Genomic DNA, 22,119 nt, shown 5'->3' with positions numbered 1-22,119 from the left:
AAAATAAAAAAGCTTTAGGAAGGACAATGGGTTGTTAAAATATTGGCTGAAAGCACGCCATATATCCACATCATGATTCCTCAATTGAATAGCCTTTGTACCCACCCCAGAGGACGTGGAGAATGTTACAAATGAAGACATGATTTTTTTTCTACTGTTTCTTCAGTATGGAGCAGGGAATGGAAGTTCTGGGGGAGGTTTTCTTACCTCTGAGTGCAGCTTTTCTCAAAACAGGTGGAAACTGTGAATGTTTAATGAGGCCCCAGGACTCACAGACTGAATTCACAGACCAACACAATGAACACTGGTCAAACATATTCTTTATTTAAAACAGAGCCACTGCAAAGAGAAAGCAAGGGAATAGAATGAAATGAAGGGGTCAGATGTCCAAGCCAAGGTTCCCACTTGCTTCTTGGCCCACCACGAATTCAGGGCTACAGTCACGTCCCCCTTCTCCACTGGGTGCCGTGTGGAGCCCCCCATGTTGCTTCAGATTAATGCGGTAGAACTTCTTCCACCTCTAGAGTGAGGAAGGGAAATAAGACCTCCCTCAGCCTCTTCAAGGTGTCCCTGCTCATTACCATGGGTAGGGCATCCACAAGAAGGTCTGGGTTTATGTACTGCAGATGGAAAAGCGCATAACCCAGCAGCCTAATGAAGATCATGACCATGAAGACAAGGCACCTGAAATGCCTGCAAAGAGACATTCTTGGTTAGCAAGGGGGACAGGGACAGCCCAGCATTCAGCTGTAGGAGGTGAAGCTCACACTCATAAATAACTGAATTGCTTTCTTCAGGCAAACCTGATGGAGAAGGGAGACCCAAAGAATGAGGGTAGGGGATAGGCGATTGCAGAAAAAGATCGATGTAGTAGTTAGCCATTGCATAAGGCTCTCCTGACATGTAAGCCCTCTGACAGAATAGATGTCCATATAGAAAAAAATTGGAGATGCAAAAGGAGATTTTCCAGGTACTACATATGCAGCAGGCCTTTTGGGGGTTGCCAGAAAATGTTCAGGACTGTCACACCTATGAGTCTCATGACCAGTGGTCCTCTTCTGGTCTACTATAGCAAGAAGTTCTAGAATTTGAAATAAGATTGGGACATCTCTGACATGATGTCCAGGCAAAATCATTAGGATAGATTTTTTTTTCTAAACATCAAGTGTCAAAAGAGACCAAGTTAAACAATAAAATGTGTGTGTGTGTGTGTGTGTGTGTGTGTGTTGTGTGCTCCCAAGAAAATTTCACACTGAAATCTTGTCTAAAGCCTTCAGTCTTTAATTATATTGAAATGGCATAAATTGAAGCTCTTCACTAAAGTGCCACATGGAGCATTTCAGAGTTAGTCCCCTTGTTTCAAAAATTAAGACAGAAAAGGCATAGAGAGTTTAGGTGATTTTTGTTTTCTAGAATGTTCAGCCTATGGTAAAAGAACTGAGAAAATTAATGAGCCCTGAACCATCTTCTCAGCAAAGAGTATAGTGGAGATTATCAGGTTCGGGATCTGAAAAATAGAAAGGGGTCATACCAAGAACCATAAGAATGGAAATGCAAAGTAAAATGAAACCTGCAGCCTTCATCTTGAAGAAATAGCTACTTTTTCCAACAAAGTAAAATGCAACCTATAGCCTTCATCTTGAAGAAATAGCTACTTTTTCTGCGTATCTCTGGTGTTGTGGAAAGGAAGGAAAGAAGAGTTGGGAGGAATCTGGGGCTGCCTGATTATTTTCTGGCTGGTGGGTGTATTCATCCTTATTCCTTATACCCTTACCAACTCACTCGCTCCTAGAGAGTGAGTGTGGCCTAGACTGGGTAAAAACCAAGATTCTACCACTTACCTGTACCAAAAGATTCTCTTCTGTTTCTTAATGATGGTCTTCTCCTATGGGAAGCAAGAAAAGCCACAGCTGTGCCTGTCTGTGTAGTCACAGACAGGCAGTGTAGTAGGGTACCAAGAGCCACCCAGGAGTCAGGAGTCAGGCTGCCTGGATTTGAATCCTGACTTTGCCACTTCCTAGCTGCCATAGTATGGAACGAGGTACCAAACTTCATTATGTCCTAACTCTAGGTTTATTACAAAGGGGAGAGGATGCGGGGAGCAAGGAGAGAGAAGCCAGGGGAGGGAGGGATAAAGGAACACTCCAGTGTGGGACAAGGAAGACTTACCATGTTGCTTTGGATGGTCTCTACCAGAATTGACCCAGGTTTCACAATTTGGGAAGAGTTGTTCTGGGCTTTGAATCTGGGTGAAAAAAATCGGATCCAAGAATGATATAACATAATCTGGGGGGCTGATGAAAGGTGCTTTTCTAAGTCATGCAACATCAATGATTTATTTCCCAGATTCTTGATAGCATTCACAGGGTTCAACATTCAAAACTCATAACTGCTCAACATACAGAGATACCAGGAAACTGTGGTCCGTTCTCAAGGGAAAAGACAATCAGTGAAGAATAACCCTGATGTAACCCTGATGTTGGGTTGAAACTGCAGAAAGTCTCACACATACATGGTCACCTGACTTATAAAACAAGGCACCACTGAAAATGCATGTTCTCTTAAATAAATGGTGCTGGATCAATAGGCTCTCCACACAGAAAACCATGATCTTGATCTCTACCCCACACCATAGAAGAAAACAAATTCCAGATGAATGCGAATCTAAGTACACAGTAAAATAATAAAACAAAATGGTAGGGGAAAGCATAAGAGAATAGTTTTATGACCTAAAGAAAGGACTAAGCAAAAAAAAACAAAAGTCAAAAACCCCAGAAAGAAACAAAAATTGGTCTGAGAAGCCCTTTGCTCTTCCAAGACATCCCAGGGACTGTCACTGCAGTCTAACAGGGACATAATTTTTCCAAACTTACACTTCTTTTTCAAGAAGCATCACCTCTTTTTCCTTTTCCATCTGCCTCAGAATTTCCTGGTATTTCTTCCCATGGAAACAAAAAAAAAAAATTGTTATAATGAAGAATTTCCCCATATTTCATTACGATGTCATTGATGATTCTCCTGAAACTAACTCCCAATACTCCAAATGGTGCATGCATGAGTGTGCACACATGAGTAGGGAAATATTCTAATAAAAATTGGGAGATGCCGGGACTAGATGGATATATCTGAAAAGAGAAAAAAGAGTTCTCAGTTTGGCTTCTGCTTGTATTCAAGTCCCAGTTCTGATGCTTACTGTTGTGTTCCCAGAGCACATTACCTAACTCCCCTAAACCCCAGTGTCCTCTTGACTATAACAATATCATCCCCATAGTTTTACCGGACAAATTAATGTAGAAAAATACTGTATGTTGAGAGTTTACAAATACTGTACGTGCCATTGCCTGGCACAAAGTAAATCCTTAACATACATCTGTTTTGTTGTTGTTGCTATTGTATAAAAGACATTTTCCCCGGTGGCAGATTTTAGCCCAATGAGAAACCAAGGAACCCATAGCTTTGGAGAAATTCTGCCTCTTCTCTGACTTGCCCCTGCCGGCAACATACCTTTATGTAGTGGGCCTGGTCCTCACAGAGCTGGTGCAAAGATTGGTAGTCGCTCTCTATCTAGAAAGAAGAGAAAATTAACAAGTCTCATCAGAACCAAGCCTCAGCTGCTCCTGGGGACCCTAACTGGTGCATTGGACATGTGGCTGGTTACCAAACAACTTCTAATTTTAAGGGAAAACAAGCATATCACAAAGCAGTGATCTCATCATTCAGGGGCACAGTATAATTTTGAGCGAAACAAAATTTTTTTGCCAGGTTGTCATATGCCTGTCAGGTGAAACATCAGGAGAGGTATCAGAGCACTTGGGTTTGGGATGCAGCAATAGTATTTTGAAGGGGGTGTAAAAGGGTGTTTAAGAAATGGTAAAACCAGTACTTCTAATACAAGCTTTCTTGCCCTTCACCTGCATGTGAATCAGAAATTCCTCTGCCAGTTGTTCCTGCCACTCCCCACTCCCATGCCTCCAGCTGTCCTGTTTCTAAGACTTTGGGGTGTTCTCCCATTTATATCCTGGCCAGACCCTCAGTGAGGAGACACTGCCTCTACCTTGAGCAGTTCCTTCTCTTGCTTTGTGCAGGACTCTGTTGACTTTTGTAGTCTGACCTGGAAGACAGCAGAAAGTGCTTAGCATTCTTTTGTGGAAGGCAAATGGGTAACGAGCACCCTCTCTCCAGACCAGCAAGGAACATGATAAAAATGGCTATCATGTCTTGAGGGATTGAGGACATATTTTCGCAATCTGGGATGGGCACTGTCATTAGCCCTATCTGATAGATGGGGAGACAAAGGCAAGAAGTTAAGTGCTTAGCTTCTTTAAAAGTCACATGGTGGTAGAGCTGACATTTGAGCCTTGGTCATGTGACTGCCCAGTCTCTGAGCCTTACCATCCTCCTTCCTCTAGCCTGACTGACCAAAACTCACAGGCCTCTTTCTCCTCTCATCTTCCAGAGGGTACACTCACATAAATCTGCAGAAAGTTTCCCAACAGGATTTCCGTCCTCTCTGGGGCATCCAGTTCATTCATTCACTCAACAAATATTGAGCATCTACTTTGTGCCAGGCACTGTTCTAGGCACTGGAGAAATAGGAGTGAACAATATAGACCAAAACTCTCGCCCTTATTGGGTTTACCTTCTCATAGAAGACAAAGATAAACTACATTTTATTTTATTTTATTTATTTTATTTTTTTAAGATTTTTATTTATTGAGAGAGAGAGAGAATGGTAGAGAGAGAGCATGAGAGGGAGGAAGGTCAGAGGGAGAAGCGTGGGACTCGATCCCGGGACTCCAGGATCATGACCTGAGCCAAAGGCAGTCGCTTAACCAACTGAGCCACGCAGGCACCCTAGATAAACTACATTTTAAAAAATTAAACTTTTTTGAACTATAAGCCATGGGTTGGAAAATGAGATAAGATTATTGACACATTGCTGTATAATTATGGAAGTTCGTATTCTCGTCTTACCTGAATATCCATATTTTTTTTTAAAGATTTTATTTATTTGAGAAAGAGAGAGAGAGAAAGAGAGAGAGCACAAGAGTGGGGAGCGGGAGAGGGAGAAGCAGACTCCCTGCTGAGCAGGGAGCCCGAAGCGGGACTCAGTCCCGGGACTCCAGGATCGTGACCTGAGCCGAAGGCAGTCGCTTAACCAACTGAGCCCCCCAGGCGCCCCTGAATATCCATATTGTGTGTCATTCAGACCCTAAGCTTCTTGGCCAGTTCCTGATGTGCCTTCAGCATGTATGTTCTAGTGACTGGTGGGTGATGAGGTCTCGAGCAATCCCCTCTACTTTGATGACATTGAAGTGACCTTTGCAGTTACTTGACTAATCATGTTATGAATGCCCCACAGGCCATGAGGTAAAGGAGAGAGAACAAAGACATTGGCTCACCTCTGAGAAGTACACAGACATACCTAGCCTGGGAGAGTCCTTGAAAGTTGTTCCTCCTGAACCTAGACTTGACACACATCTCCCAGAAAGTCTCTAGGTTTGCTCTTCTACTCACCTTCAGTTCTGCCAACATCTGCTTTAGGGTTTCTTTATTAAGGCCATCATTCTTATGTCTCCTTGAAATCTGAAATACCATCCCCAAAACCATGAACTGAGTGAGGCACACAGACATCAAAAACTGGGATAGTGGCCAACTTTGGGGTCTCGGGGCTATGGAATGGTGGTGGTTAATGAACTTAGATCCCAGGTAGAAGCTTCTGATAGAAGAGTGTCTCCTTCTTGCTCATGGGAACTGCCTGACTCCAGGCTGGCTGGAAAGACCTTTTTGCTCCCATAGGCCGTGAAAATAACTGCCCAGGGAGCAAGGAGGAAGGGGAGGGGGGCACAGAACAGTTGCGGGGAGGGAGGGAAAAATCTTTTCTCCTATAGTCAGTCCCTTAGCTCTCTCAGCAGATCTGTAATCCAAGGGAACAAATGGGTGTGTTCATCAGAGTTTGTCCTAAGTGGGTGGCAGAGGGGAGGGAGCACACCCATTTAGCCGGTTGCTCCTTCTTGGGTCTTTCTGACTAGAGAGTTCAGGAGTTCAGACGATTCTGTCAAGATTCCTAAAAAATCAGCCTCCTTCAAGGGGGGGACTACCTTACCTTCTTCTGAAGCTCCACCACATTCCTGCTCAGAATCTTGTTACTTTTCTCCTGTGGAAAGGAAGGAGTAAAGGGGATACACCTGCTCTGTTTCTGTACTTTCCCTCTCCTGGGTCTCTAAAATATGGTCTGGGGATGAGTGTATTGAGGGGGAAAAGGACACTGTGGCCCCACACAGAGGAAATGGGAAGACAGCCAACACCTGGGGCCCCCATGCCAAGCGCTTCATTCTCAGAGCACTCTCGTCTGATTTCTCCAGATGTAGCAAGGACCATGGATGATGATCCCCTGGCAAAGAGAGAGCAGCAGCAGACTGCAAGCCAAATATGTCACAAGGTCCTTTTCTAGACACCTTCTTACCAGCTTTGCTGTCTCTGATTCCAGGTTCCTCAAGGTTTCCTCCTTCTCTGATGCAATATGGTTCAACTCCTCCCTCTCGTTGGCTCGTGCTAGTGACAAGGCAATCTCTCCTTCCAGACTGAAAAATACGGACACCCAGATGTGGATCACTCATGAGGACACTGCCAGTGCCCCAGCTTAGGAAGCCAAGGTCTTGGGGCAGTGGGGGGTGGGTGCTATACTGATTGCCAAATGCAGTGGCAATACAACGTCAGCCTCATGTGGAAATTTAATGCAAGAATCTCTACATAAAGCCTCTGGGACATCACAGTTCATGGTTCAGAATTTAACACACCAAGATTTATCAATAAAAAAGGAAACCTTCCTCCCAGCTTCTCTTTATTCCAAGGGCCGTTCTGTTGAGGAGAAGCCCTTCCCTCACCAACTGCAAAGCCTGACCTTTGAATAGCTTCTTCCTTCTCTTGAATTTTCCTGAGAAGAACTTGATTTGCCTCATCCAGTCTCTGCAGGTCCTTTTCAAGGTCTGAGTTCAGATAGTCAAGGTTTTGTTTTGTGACTTCTAATTTCGGTATTTCCATCATCTCCTGCCTACAGGAAAATCAGCTTTCTTATTGAGCTCAGGACAGGAAAACAGAGGAGCCCTAAGAAGGTTTCCCTGGGATCATCACCTGAGTTGAAGGCAATCGCCTAACTGACTGAGCCACCCAGGTGCCCTTCAAATCACATTTTAATTTTAAATATTGTAAATGGAACCCATTAAAACACAAAACTTTTATAAAGCAGAAGAAATTTTTTTTCATATGAACAATTATGCTCCAACTTACTTATTTTTTAAAAATTTTTATGGAGTATGTGGAATCCAAGGTACACCTATAAAGCATGTAAAGATCTGCCAGGATGAGGGGATTTCTTCAGTACCTTTTGTTACAGTCTCCTGAGGAGTTTATGCTGCGTATTTTCTACCCCAGTCAAGTAGGCCCACAGGCTGGGTCGGGGGCAGGGGTGGGAGTGGATCTTTTCTCCAAATCTGACTGACTTGCTTTTTGAGGCCTTAGCTATTTCTAAAAACCCTACCATTAGTAACATGAGGAAGTCCAAAGATCTGAAACTAAAGTCTTTTCTCCCCTGGAAGGCCCCCGGGCCTGAGGAGATAATGTCCTGCATCATGGAGCTTCTCTTCCTTACTGGATTGGGGCACATCCTTCCCATAGCAGCTCCTCTACTGAACTTTATCATCTTTATTACTTACACATCATCCAGCGGGTCCTGTCCAGCTACTTCCATTGTGGGTTTCCTAAAATGTTAACACACACATTTATTATAGAAACGTAGCCCCGAATGCCCAACATAGTAACAGTTGCCTCACACTAGCGCAGGAGGGAGCAGGCAAAAATTTGACCAGGCAAGACAGAGCTGAGAAGAGACCCATGCCTCCTAGACCCTCCTGTTTACCAGCATCACCTGCAATGTTTTACTAAATTCCGGTAATCCAGCTTGTGTTTCAACTTCAAATTGCATAAGTGAATCCCACTGGAGTACAGAAATCTTGTTTTCACAGTTTTTCACATTTTCGCTACTTTTCCCTTTCCTGGCCTGCGTTTGTCTGGTCACAGGTAAAGCACTAAGGGCACTCAAGCTTATGTCTTTTGGCAAATGCACTGAGAGTTTATTTCTAACCCAGATCTCCAGGGAAACTTAGGGGGAAAAATAATAGAGAATAGCCAGAGGGTGCCATAAAGCTGGCTGCCTGATTTCTAGGTCTATTGCCATATGAGTTCTAACAAGTTCTAGATATCACAGGCTGAGTCGATTCTGAAATAGCAGCAAAAGCAGTGGGGTGGACAGCAGGATACACCTACCAACAGGAAGAAACAAATGTTGGGCTCCTAGGGACAGTGTCTCCTAACCGTTGCCCCAAGACTAAAGTTCAGGACTGAAACTAATCTAAGAAAAGTAGAGTTCCACACTCCCCTCTCCTTTCATGTGCCAGCTTCTCTTTTTTTTCTCTTTCCTCTGAAGCTTTTCACCTTTAATTCTCTTTTTAATTCCTTCTCGCACCTCCTTCCCCTTTCATCGCTCCCCTGCATTTTTCCTGCTTTCTTTACACACAAGGCATCCCAGCCTTTGATGATGCCCTCCACACTCACCCTTCTCTTCCCCACTGAGATTTCTTTAGTTCCCACTGAGATTTCCAACCGATTGTCAGAACTTTCAGGAAAGGTATCTCCTTACTGATTGAGGCCTCCACATATCACCAGACCTGTCCTCTCCAGCGGGGTGGGGCAGCATGTCATAGTGGGTAGGGGTGGGGGACAGCAACAACTCCACATCACCCCTGTAGGCAGCATGGGAGCAGAGTTCAGAGCTGCAGGGCAATTGAAATCTCTTTCCTACACAGCGGTAAGATCTATGGAACACATTTCTGGACACAGGGTCAGTCCCTTCTGAGATGGCAGTCAGCTCTATGGAACACGTTTCTTCATGTCCCCAAGCCCCTAGGCCCGGTGGCCGTTGAGATCACTCTCTCTTCCTTCTTCAACTCCTTGTGATACGTGTGCAGCCTGCTGCACCCAAATCCAAATTACGCATTTCTCTTGAAGGCATCCGAGAGCTATGGGCCATGGGGTAGGAAGGTCTGAGAGCAGGCCCAGAGGAATCAGAGATATCTTCTCTATGGGCCAAGCAAGCCCTCCTTCTCACCAAGTTGGATTCTTGGAGCTACAAAAGAAATTCCTTTATTTTCCCTGAACTGGCACTGCCAACACATGGGGAAAGAGAGGTCTGATGTTTCAAAGATGGAGTGGAACAGGAAGGAGGAAAGAGGAGTGTTAGGTCCCGAAACCTGATTCCACTGCCTCCTCCCTCAAAATTCCTCCTCATTTTCTGAGGTGTTAGGTTACTGGAGCACTAGATGGGATTTCACACGCCAGTGTCACTCTGCTAGGCAGTTCTGGATTCTCTGATTGAGAAGATGAGGCAGTATGCAGAACTGGAGAGAGATCAGTGAAGGTGTGTACTTGGATTTCAGATCTGTCCCTTGCTGTCCCTTACACTCCAATCACTCCTCCATGATGTCAGCGTAACCTTTCCCAGCAGAACTGTGCTAATCTCAAGTCCCTGGAAAGGCCTTCCAGAATATACCACTGCCTCTCCAAGAAAATAACTCTCCCACACAATAATATCTGTCATTTAATTGTACCCATCCTTCTCAGCTCAATTCAAATGCTGCTACTTCCACACCTTCCCAGATACCTTGCCTCCAAGCCCAGCAGAACGAATCCCTCCAACCTCTGTTCTCCTCTTTTGGTATCTTATATTGTTTTTAGGAATGTGTACACACTGGTCTTTATTCCACAGTTAGGCTAAAAACCCCTTGAGGGAGCACCTGGGTGGCTCAAATGGTTGAGCGTCTGCCTTCTGCTCAGGTCGTGGTCCCGGGGTCCTGGGATTGAGTTCCGCGTCGGAATCAGACTCAGCGGGAAGCCTGCTTCTCCCTCTCCCTCTGCCTCTCCCCCTGCTCATGTACTCTCTCTCTGTCTTGAATAAATAAAATCTTACAAAAAAAACCAACCCTTGAGAGAGTGTGCTTTAATTGAAGCCATTTTGATTTCCCTCCCCAGTTGAGCTCCAGGAGAGCCGTGTACATAGAATCCATTGGGAATAGTACCCCCTGGAGTTGTTGAAGAAGGGGGTGGCTTCGAAAATGGAGAGTGGAAATAGGCTGGGTAGGGACAGAGAGCACCTGAGTGTCATTCCATCCTGGCATTTCAGAGGTGTGTTACCTTGGGCAAGTTACTCTCTGAGCTCAAGTCTTCTGACCTGTGAGATGGGCATTATTCCTACTTCACGAAGTTGTGGTGGAGATGAAATGAAATAATATATGTGAAGCTCTTAACACTGTGTGTGGCACACAGAAGCACTTAATTCCCCTCCATTCTCCGCCACAACACATGCTCCATTTTTCTGTCTATTACCTTCGCACATGGTGTTATGTTGAATGTTTTTAGAAGAAGTGAATGAATAAATGACTCCTTCCACTCCCTTTATCTAGAACAGGTGTTCTCCTCCCTTTCCTTCTTACACTTGAGAGGCTCTCACCTGTACACCCCAATTAGTACACTGTCATTAGCAGCACAGCGCACAATAGCAGAATTCTTGACAGACGACCCTGACCCCTGTGAGGCTGATCCATGGTCATCAGGGATGCACTCTGAAAGCTTCTGCCCAATGTCCCAGAGCAGTAGGTACCTGTGCTTGAGAATCACTGATGAAGAACAAATTCTTTACACCAAACTGCCTCGCTCTTTTCTGTAAAGACACTGCACAAAATCACCCTCTCTATGAACTCTTCCAAAGTGAACCCTTCTTAGCTTATTGCCCCAAGGAGACAACGTGACTTTGGAAATGACCATGTTTTCCTTTTCGTTTTGACACTAAGAAGCAAAAACACCACATTTGAAGCCCCCAATTTTCACGACTGTACTGGACATTGTGGCCTGTGTATCTTTCCCTTAGTCCTATTCTCCTATTCATTTTTCATGTGATTCTGATTTTTAACTTATTTTCCACTATTTTGTATTAAATAGATTGTTCCATATGATACAGCTATAGGTAAGTAAACATGGACATAGTTAGAGTTATAAATAACAGCAAAGAGATAAAGATCTGAGAGGGGTAGTGTGTTTGGGTGTCATGAGTAACAACACTGGCTATGGAATTAGACCACACTGACTTTGAATACCTGCTCCACCAGTTCCCAGATATGAGGTCTTGGACAAGTTATTCAACCCCTTGGACTTCAGGTTTCTAATTAGTAAAGTGTATTTGGATCGTTCTATGGCATATAAGATACTTCGAAAGTGTGGGTCCCATAGATATAAACTTTTTTTTTTCTCCCCCACTCCTAAATACAAACTTTTAAGACTAGGGACCATGTGTTCTTGTTCCTTGGTTTATCTCCATACAGTGTGTAACCTGTGCATGTGAAACACTCACTGTGAATACATACTGAAATTCTTTCTTCATCTAGTTCTATTCATATCATCCTAGCAAATAGAAAGAATGGGATCAGGGCACCTGGGTGGCTCAGTCAGTTGAGCATCTGCCTTCAGCTCAGGTCATGATCCTGGGGTCCTGGGATTGAGCCCTACATCAGGCTCTCTGCTCAGCCGGGAGTCTGCTTCTCCCTCTGCTGCTCCCCCTGCTTGTGCCCCCCCCATTCTCTCTCTCTGTCAAATAAAAAGAAAAAATGGTATCATGTGTATCAAGATGATAAAGACTTTTTGACACCTCTGTTTTTAAAAAATTAGTCTAAAAACAGTAACTAGTTGGATTTCCTATGGCCCTCCCAACACCTAGCACTTCTGATGACTCACTGGGGAGCTCTAAGCTTCAGCAGCTTAGGAAAACAAAGATTTGATGGCTCCTACTTAGTGTTTTGAGTTCCTATTTTTATTCTCAACAGCTTAGTTTTATTGAGAATAGCTCCTGTTTTGTTCCAGTACCTGAGGCTATAGATGAGGCCTGTGCTAATTTGCATGGCTGCAGAATTCAGTTTTAACCTTTTTGCTAGAAATCCCACAAGTCACAGGGTTTGTGTCATTATGCTATTTTAGTTCTCTACAAATATCGCATCATGGCAAGACAAATTGTTGCAGTGTCAGGAATTAACTCTGTTTTCTGATGAAGGAGAATTACTTTTCAGTCAGTGCATTGTATACCTGGAAGAAGATACAAAATTTGATTTAATATGTGTTTTGAAGACCTTATATTCCTTGCTTTCCATACAAATATTTTAAAATTTTAATCTTTTGAGATTTAGAAGAGATGCACTTATTTTGCATTTTGTATAACTTTTCATAACATGAAGACTACGTTGTCAATCAAAACTAATAGAATAAAATAAAAATTTCCTGTCATAAGAGGGAGTTGTTTAGAAGGTAACAGTGGAACTGTACAGTTGGTCATCAAAGTTTATAATACCAGGATGGAAATATAATGAATGGCATCATCACCAAAAAAAGAAAAAATACCCTGTCCAACCCATCATGATAAAAAACTTTTCTTATGATATTCTTAACATCTGGGAGGGATCTACCTACTAAGAATTCCTGGATTATTTTTAGAACACTGGGTCATTTAAGATAAAAATAATGCCAACAGTAGATTCTTGAAAACTCTAAAATCTTGCTCCTACTCTGTAATGCAACCTATAGTAGAGTGTGTTGAAAATTCTGCTGGTGTCCTGCCTTTCCTATTAGGTGGATTCATTGAAAAAATGAAAAATTCAGTTAGATAATTTTTGGTATGGCCTAATATTTTATGTGTAGCAACAAGACTTTTTTTTAATAACACAGTAATTTCTGTATAAGCAATAATCTTCTATGCTGTCAGTGGGTTGTAAATGGGCACAATAACCATGGAAAACAGTTTAGAGCAAACATCCACTTTGGCCAAACCACTTTTGGAAAACTGTGAATGGCAAAACAGATAATACACCTATCCTACTGGCCAGCAATCTCACTATACAATATACTCTAAAAAAATCTCTTGTGCATATACCCCAGGAGAGATTGTACAATAATTTTTACACAGCACTGTTAATAATAGCAACCCAAATCTGTCTGTCCATCAACAGTAGAGTAGAGAAATAAGTTGGGATATATAGCAGAAGAAATAACTTACCTTTATACTCAATAACATGATTAGATTCCCCAAACATACTATTGACCAAAAGAGGCAGGATGTATGCATTCTAAGTTGAGACATATCAAGTTCAAAGCAGATTAAACTGAACAATATGTTTTAGAGTACCTATGTAGAGAATCAACCTGTTAAGAGAAGCAAGGGAATAATTTTCACAAAATTCCCAATAGTGTTTAATATTCTGGAGGAGAGAGGGGAAGAGATCAGGATTGGGTACAGGAGGCTTTTGGAGTATATTTTGCTTTCTGGCCTGGGTACATGAGTGTTGACTATTATTCCTTAAACACTACACATGTGTTTTGACCCTATGCTTCTGCTCTACTTCACAATCAAGCATACAGAGAAAGGCAGCCTGGTTTGGGTTCTTGATGTTTAAGGTCCCTATACCTCCAAAGGATGTACAAGATGTAGAGTTCACAGTTCACAGCTCAAAGAAAGAGGAAAAGCCCCTCCCACAAAAGGCAATCCCCACATAGACATTTTACCTTAGGCCAAATCGCGTGCAGGCCTGTTGAAACAATCACTCTGGATTTGCTACAATGGGAAAGTAATGGCAGGCATGACTTTAAGCAGCAGTAGGAAGGGGCCCGTTTGCAGTGAGGGGGACTTGGTTCTGAGGCTTAGAATTTGCAAACTGCCAGTGAGGGGACTCATATTGGCCATGGGCATGTTAGGTTTGACCCACATGTGTGTATAATTTTTTAGTTAGTTGCCAGCAACTTTAAAACAGATTTTGTGTGAAAATCTTGAATTTCAGTTCCTCTTGAAAGATCAAATATGATAGCATTGGATCCATATTTAGACAGAATATTCACTCTCCAGTTCAGCACTGTCCTCATCAGTCCCTATTGGTCTACACTCAGGTTGTTCATTAAATTCATCCGGCTCTAAAGGCAGGTGCAACACCTGACTTGTGGATTCAGTGAGTAGCTTGAAAATATGGTCCTTTTGCTTCTAGTTTTCCAGATATAAGACTGGGCTTGGCAGAGGCCAAGGTAATGCCCGCGGAGGTGGGGCACTAACTCATGGGGTCCAGGAAGCGGCAGTGAAGGTCCTTGGGGCCAGCCGCAGGGATCCGGCAGGGAAGGGCTGGGTTTAGCAGGCCTGGCCAGTGGAAATCCCATGGCTGCTCCTCAGGCCTCACAGCAGTCTAGACAGAGAGAATGTCAGTAGGGTAAGGACCAATGGTGAACACTTTTCTGCTTTTTTCTGGATGACAGAAACTCAAGATCCTGGTATAATACAAGAAGGGGTGGATGGCAAGGGGAGAAAGCCACAGAAATGAATTGGTACTGGGCATCTCATTGCTCTTGAAGAGGTGAGCTCAGAAACAGATTTGACTTGATAAAGAAAAGGAAATATAATCTTTTTTGCATTTTGATTATAGTGAAAACATTCACTCCTGCCTTTTATGTGGTATTTTACAACTACCAATTTTGATGGGAGTGAAAAAAAATTAACATATAAGTACATCCAGCCTCTTTCTCTCCTCCCGTTCAAAACAGTGACTCTTGAATTTGAATTTGCTAATTCTTTTCCTTGTTCTTCCTCACCTTCCATTTTCTTTCCCATAACAGCCTTGCAGGGGCCAGAGCAGAATCAGAAATGGGTGGGGAAACAGCTCAAATGATAGGGGGGAGGGGGTTGGAGAAACCAAACTGAGCTTCTTAACAAACAGCCAGGACTGGGAGAGGGGAGAAGAAGAAAAGGGGTGGGGAGTGTGGGCAGAGGGGAGGAGGCTGGGAGGCAACAGAACAGCAGAACAGGTGAGTCAGTTCAGCCCAGGAGGGAGCCAGAGGTAAGCAAGAACTTTGTAGAGGACAGAAAGACAGATAGCGAGTGGCAGGTGTTGCTTGTCATGAAATAAGTAGGATGCCCATCATATTTAAAATTTTTAATATTTACAACAGAATGAGATTGGAATTGCTATTGGGTAGATGAAGGGGGTACTGTTTGAAATCTTCTTCTCCGGGGCACCTGGGTGGCTCAGATGGTTAAGCGTCTGCCTTTGGCTCAGGTCATGATCTCCAGGTCCTGGGATTGAGCCCCATGACCAGCTTCCAGCTCAGCCAGGAATCTGCTTCTCCCTCTCCTTCTGCCTCTCCCCCTGCTTGTGCTCTGTCTCTCTCTCTCTCTCTCTCTCTCTCTCTCTCTCTCTCTCTCTCTCTCTCGAATGGATAGATAAAATCTTTAAAAAGAAAAAAAGAAATCTTCTCTGAACCTGATGCTGGTACTGATAAGAAAAGGGACAGTGAGGATGTAGGACTCACGGTTACCCCACAGTGGGGAGTCTAGAGTGAAGGGGGGACTTCAGTTAGGAGGGACAGGCTTGTCCAACTTTAGACCTAGGCAGATGAAGGAGTGGATTGGCTTGGGCAAAGGCCTGAATCCAAAAGGGTTCAGCAAGGGTGCGCATTTCTATACTGTGCGCAGGGGTGGGAGGCTCTCCTGGTTGGGAAGGCAGTCAGATGAAGGCAGGGAAACCATGCCCTTGGTTGCTGCTGGGATCACTAGAAGGTCCTCACTATTTTAGGGAGGATGTTTCGTTAAACATTTTCCATTTATTTGCCTAACCTGACCATGCCTTACTGTTGGTTGGTGGGGATTTATTTATTTAGGATGAAAACAAGTGTTGATTTTTATGATTGCCATAATGTCCATCAAGCCACTCTAAGTATTGGAATTCAAAGATATTAAAATTCAACTCATTTAAATTTAACACATATTTGCATAATGCCTATTGTTTCTATAGTATTTGAATTTTGCCAATGTGCCAACAGTGTTCTCTATAGCATTTTTCCTAGATCCAGGATCCCATCCAGGATCACACAGTGCATTTAATTGTCATAGACCTCTTTTACATGAAACAATTCTGCCTTTTTTTGTCTTTCATGACATCAACATTGTGAAAAGTATAAGCCAGTTGTTGCATAGAATATTCCTCATAGTACATAATATATACTCTGTATATAATCTTCTTAAGGCTAAGAAAGATACAGAGAGAGAATCTTAGTGCTCAAGGGACCTGTGAAATTATTCCCATAATGCTTAATTATAAAGATAAGTAAACTAGTCTACAAGCTAATTTAAAATTTATTTTAAAAGAGTACTTCAGACATCACATTTTTATTAGGCAGATGGTACATACAGAATGGTTTGGTTAGGGCTGAAGTATATTCAAAAAGTTCCATGAAAGAATCAGGAGGCTGAAGGCTGGTACAACTTGGATAGAGAGAAGCCAGGATGTCAAGTACCTTATGAACAAGGTGCCTCTCGGGGGCAAATTACATTTTCCAAAGATGTTAATACCTCTTTCTAGGATCTGGCCACCTCTTTATCGAGTGAGGAGTCCAAGTCTCTGCTTCCTTGAATTTGGCTGAACTTGTGACTCGTTCCATAAATGCAGTGCAAGTGACACTAAATGCAGTGCAAGTGACACTGAGTGGCTTCCTAGGCTAGGTTAAAAAAAGGCCACACAGTTTCTGCCTGGTTCATTGGAATGGAAGCCCAAGCAGCCCATGGAAAGGAATCAAAACATTGGGCCCCTATGCCTGACTGAGCTCCTTGGCAACAGCCATTACCAACTTGCCAGCTATGTGAGCAAGAAATCTTGAAGGTAAGTCCTCTGGCCCCCAGTGGAACAGCTCCAATTAGCACTATAGAAAACAAAATAACTGCTCCCACTGGGCCCTGCCCAAGTTGAAGATTTGTGTGAAAAAAATATATATGTATTGTAATGGTTTGAACCATCTAAGTTTGGGATGTAGTTTGTGGTTACATAGTTGTTGATAATCAGAATACTGTCTGTCAGTTGTCACATGAGAAAGAAGCAAGAAACCAGGAGTGAGGAGCTCAGAATCCTTTTAGATACAAAACAAAAACAGTGTTCTAGTTCATGGATACTACAATTGAAAGGACCCAATCAGAAGAAGTTAAATGGAAATTTCTTATGGATGGACCTCATAAGCAAGAAAGAGCAGTAACACCTGAAAAGTTCCAGCTTTAAAAAGTCCATTGAAGGCTCCAAGCATGGCTCTGAAAATTTTGCTGGATCATCCCTTCAACCTCCTGCACTCCATCCTAATCCTTCCCAGTAAAGACCATATCCCATCTTTGTCCTGCTTCTCTGCTTTACAGTAACAGTCTTCTGGCCACTCCCTGCCTCACCCTGAGGGCTTAACTCCAGGTCATTGAAACCTGGACCTTTGAAAAGTGAAACGGACTGCAGGAGCTTCAACAGCATAGACCCAAAGTCAACCAAGGCAGTCATAGCCATTGTGTTTAAGACCAACCCAACTCCACAAGAGTCACTGCACCAAGAAACCAGATTCTGAGTCTATCTCAGGAAAATAAGAGCTACCATATGATAAAGACTTACCAAAGGCAGGTTAGGATTTTCTCCCATTGGTCGATAGCAGTCTCTTGACAGCCATAGAAAGAGCCTTCAATCTTTTCTAAAATTTGTTAGCAGCTCTTTTTCCTTTTCTCAAGTACATCTAGGGTGTAGTTGGAAGACTTAATTGCAATTGATAAGCTGTAATTAGGGTCTAAGGGTTTCCCTAGAGTTTAGGGCCAACAGCTACAGAATCTTATTAGAAAATTTAATTGATGTATTTCCATTACATTTTCATTTACTAGGGGGGAAACCAGAACAGTGATGAAAGGATTTTTATAGAAATGAAAAAAGTTAGGTAAATTACCATTTTTAAAGCCTCATTACAATAGAAAAACACTCTTAACGTAACCTTTTTCAGTCGAGTGAGTAAAAATGCTTCTCTGCACTTTTTCTAAAATTGCTTTTCCTCTTCCTAGGTTTAAAACAAATTAAGACTCAAAAAGATACTCCAGCTTCCAGGGAAATCAGTTCATCATGGATTGGAAAAGATATAATCTTGATTATAAAGGGTGAATGGAACAAAGATTACCATGGCCAAGAGAGAGCATTAATGTCTGACTACTCAAAGGAGGAAAAATACCTCATACAATTTTGTCCATTATATTATAATAGACATTACTGTGCTAAAATATATCCCCATCAATCTACCAAAATGACTAAAATTCCACAAATAAAGATTCATTAATTTTCTGTAAGCCTTTTTGCATTTAGGATCAATCTGTTAAAATATTATTATTTCTGGAGAGAGTATTATATCACTTATGATCACTTATTAAAGTTTTATCTTAGACTTTTTGAAATAAAGAATTGTTGCCTTGGAAAGCTATAACAATTGTCCTGGGTGAAGGATGATATCAGGATAGGTATATTTTGATGTGGAAAGGAGTTTCATAGTTTTTCAGGAAAGCTGGTCTTTATGGAAGGAAATGGATGCATAAAGTTGAAGTTGAAGTGCAGTCTTCCATTATTTTCCACGGTTGACCTTTATCTTTGGTAATAGAAGCAGGGTAAACTACATTATGATTTCTTAATAATTACTGAGTTTAACATAATGAAACCCCCCCCCCCCCATGTCTTCCCTCTCTATCTGAAAGTCCTTCTGCACTGCTCTGTCTGGCAAACATCTAGTCTTATCTCAAGGTTTAGCTCCTCTGTGAAGCTTTCCATGATCCTCCAACCCCTAGAGCAATCAATTACCCCAACTTTAATCCCACAGCATTTTGTATATACCTCCTTATAAATGTACATGAGCTCCTAGAATTTTGACAGTGCCTAAAAAGAAGGGTGTCTAAAGATTAAGAGATGAAAGAATTGTTGCAACTGTAATTTCTGTGCAATGGGAGAATTCTTTTCCAATTCAAATTCAGCCCATATGTTATTTTTCCTATAGAGGCTTCAGGAACATTCAGAATAGAGACAGAAAGCATCAGCAATATGCAAATTGAGAAACTATTCCTAGTTAATGAGTATATTGGCAAGCATTTTGCTAAACTTATTTAACAAAGCAAATCTAAGAAATAAAATTGATGGGGACCCTGTTACATAACATCTGACCTACACATTTGCAAATCAAAAGACAGAATCTCTGAAACTGGCAGCAAGTGCCTTGATACAAGGAAGTAGCCGGTGAAGGCCAGTCTAGCATGGAGTAAGAGTAGCTCTCACTGGAATCTGAGTGAGGAAAAAAAAGACTCCAGAGCTAAAGAGAAATAATTTACTAATTTGTAGTAAGGGTGGATTGAAAATTAATCCCTAAACATGATACAGCATTTTAACATTATCTGTCTCTTTACTGATAAACTATTAAGCCATGCTTAACCAAATGGTAAACTATTTTCTTGTTCATCAGTGTGAGTTCAGGCAGTCTCAATACTTATTTTTACAAAAATAATTTTACAGAATGTAGAAATAGGGACACCTGGGTGGCTCAGTCAGTAAGCATCTGACTCTTGATTTTGGATCAGGTCACTATCTCAGGGTTGTGAGATCGAGCCCCTCATTGTGCTCTGTGTTGCGTGTAGAGCCTGCTTAATTAAGATTCTCTCTCCCCCTTTCCCTCTACTCCTTCCCCCACTCTCTCTAAAACGAAAATAATCTCTCAAGTATTATCATAGATAGCTATCTGAGTCAATTCACCCTATTTAAAATTGCAAAGGTAATCAATATTCTGGTACTCAGGATGAGTCCACCAGGTAAACATCTTTTCTTACAGAATTTTTTCTTAACAAGTCATATTTCTGAGTGTGCTCTATATCTTCCAGGCATGCATCCTCCCTAATTTCATATTCTCAGTTACTAGTACAGTGATGGGCATATAGTAGGTATTCAATAAATATTTGTTATATGAATAAGTGGAAAAGGGTGGCCATAGCTCTTTCCCCAAGTTAAATCCCAAAGGCAAAATATTTGAATTTTTTCAAATATTGGGTACAAAAATCTATATTGCTGTTGATGATAAATGTCATAAGTAAAACTATTGGTACAAAAATGGCTTCTATTAAATGAAAGTGGGGGTTCTTTTTGGGGGCCTTTTGCCTTTTATTTTGCTTGTGTCTTCCCATCAGTATGTGAACCAAACAATTAATGGGAGTGCTGTTTTCTTTTTTTTTTTTAATAGTGACTGGGGTGTCTATCAATTTTTTTAAAAATGTTCTTTAAGAGAGTTGGATCTAAATGGTGTCAGCTAAATTCTGAAATACTATTTCCTTACTTCCAATTTAGCTTGAAATCCAGAAAATAGATGGTAATGAAGAGAAAGGACATGGATTTTCAGTTTCATACAAAAGAGCATTCTTCCCCATTCTTCCCCATTCAGGTCAAGTTGGCACACCTTATTTATAAAAATTATATCTGTATATATTCTGTATATCTAGACCAAAGTGAGCCATAAAAAACCTTTTTCAAACCACATTCAGATTGATTTGGGTCAACATCTCAAAACTAGAATCTGAATGGGGGTTCTTAGTGTCAGATTTTAGTTAGGCTGCTTTAAACTGCGAAGTACTGGGGCGCCTGGGTGGCTCAGTTATTAAGCAGCTGCCTTTGGCTCAGGTCATGATCCCAGAGTCCTGGGATTGAGCCTCGCATCAGGCTTCCGGCTCAGTGGGGAGCCTCCTTCTCCCTCTCCCACTCCCCTGCTATGTTCTCTGTCAAATAAATAAAATCTTTTTAAAAAAATTAAAAATAAAGTGTGAACTACTATCTTTCCTCATGTATCCTTCCAAAAACAAAAAAGTAGATATTTCCTTTTCTGACAAAGACATATGCCAAAGTCATAATTACTACTTGAAATGGGGAAGATGGTAGAAAAATTATTTTAATTAACGCTTGGCAGTTATGTGTGGTTACACATATTTTTGAGTAAAATATTTGGAACTAGACTGAATATCCACAGTTAGTAACTGTCAACATTTGTATTGACACATCAAGGTAAAATTGTAACTCTGGGATCAAGGAAAATTAATGAATAGGGACAGAAAAAATACTTTTATTAATTGGTAAATTGAGTTGTACACAGAAACCTCTCCTCAAATTAGAATCAGAGTAGTGGTTCATGCGAACATGATCACCTTAAAGGACTAAAATGCTAAATATCCCAGTTCTCTTCACCTTGATTAAAATAGCCTCTTTCAGGGTGCCTGGGTGGCTCAGTGGGTTGAGTGTCTGCATTCGACGTAGGTTATGATTCCAGGGTCCTGGATCGAGCCCCGGGGAGTTCTGCTTCTCTCTCTCCCTCTGCCTGCCACTCCCCTTGTGTTCTCTTGCCCTCTCTGTCAAATAAATAAATAAAATCTTAAAAAATAGATAAAATAGCCTCTTTCATTTTTTTAAAAAAAGGTCCCACTCTCTACGACCATATTTGTCATTCTTATGCAATGCTTTTGGGCAGTGATGCCAATTAATAGAACATTTCTTGAGCTAGAACCAGAAGTGTGCTAGCTTGTGGGAAGTCTAACTAGATTCAATCCAAGAGGCAGGAGGACCCAGAATTGGCCTGTTGGTTGTAGATGGAACTCCTACCTGCTGCCATACCATCTGACCAGCAGAGAGAGGGCTGGGTTAGCTTTTAATTATACCGCTGTTAATTTAGACTCTTTTTATTACATGGAATGAAGGCTCTGATATGGAGTTAGGAAGACTAAGGCAAATCATAAGGATACACAAAAATCAACCCTTGAAGGTCTTTGGAATCTGAGGTGACTCTCTCAGCCACATACTCCTTGCTTTTGCTCTGAGCTAGTGAGGCCTACCTCTCATGAGGTCTGGCTTTACTGGGCACACCTATTTCATCAGACTGTTACCTTATGTGTAAATGAGGAGACTGGTGCCACTGCATAGGGCTAGGGTTAGGATTAATGAATTAATGAAAGCACTTAGAGCAGGGTTGCACTGCTTCGATACATCCATTCTTCCTCTCTCCTCAGTGTGTGCCCTTTCTATAGACCTCCCACGCCTCCTGCCATCGTCACTCTCAGCTGATGACTTGCTTCATCCTTCACTGTGAATCCAAAAGCAATCAGGAGAGAATATCCATACACTTTTACCACCACTT

The 22,119-nt window shown here is 42.0% G+C and overlaps 1 protein-coding gene and 1 long non-coding RNA gene across 6 annotated transcripts in view; one reads left to right on the top strand and one right to left on the bottom strand.

Moving 5' to 3' along the window:
• The window catches only part of LOC113909849, a 36,893-nt gene extending 30,292 nt beyond the window's left edge, over window positions 1–6,601 (top strand). The window contains exon 3 of the long non-coding RNA XR_003515845.2: window positions 6,491–6,601. This is a non-coding gene — a long non-coding RNA (uncharacterized LOC113909849). The remainder of the gene's footprint in view (window positions 1–6,490) is intronic.
• On the bottom strand, window positions 313–8,746 carry LOC113909848 (transmembrane and coiled-coil domain-containing protein 5B-like). Of its 5 annotated transcripts, none has more exons than XM_027571454.1 (12): window positions 8,614–8,746; window positions 7,716–7,760; window positions 6,905–7,054; window positions 6,467–6,584; window positions 6,107–6,157; window positions 5,518–5,586; window positions 4,055–4,111; window positions 3,505–3,564; window positions 2,874–2,938; window positions 2,170–2,245; window positions 1,842–1,885; window positions 313–693 (listed from the first exon to the last, which is right to left on the bottom strand). In XM_027571454.1, exons 2-12 carry the CDS (start codon window positions 7,748–7,750, stop codon window positions 495–497), a joined length of 924 nt encoding a protein of 307 aa, XP_027427255.1. In that variant the 5' UTR covers window positions 7,751–7,760; window positions 8,614–8,746; the 3' UTR covers window positions 313–494. The 5 variants fall into 5 exon arrangements, with proteins under 5 accessions (XP_027427255.1, XP_027427258.1, XP_035584054.1 ...); XM_027571457.1 differs by having other exon boundaries at window positions 313–520; XM_035728161.1 differs by lacking the exon at window positions 5,518–5,586.
• Between the last annotated feature and the right edge of the window lie 13,373 nt (window positions 8,747–22,119).

The sequence above is a fragment of the Zalophus californianus genome, chromosome 6 (assembly GCF_009762305.2).
Source record: "Zalophus californianus isolate mZalCal1 chromosome 6, mZalCal1.pri.v2, whole genome shotgun sequence".
Taxonomy (NCBI): Eukaryota; Metazoa; Chordata; class Mammalia; order Carnivora; family Otariidae; genus Zalophus; species Zalophus californianus.
This window is presented reverse-complemented; position numbering and strand designations above follow the sequence as displayed.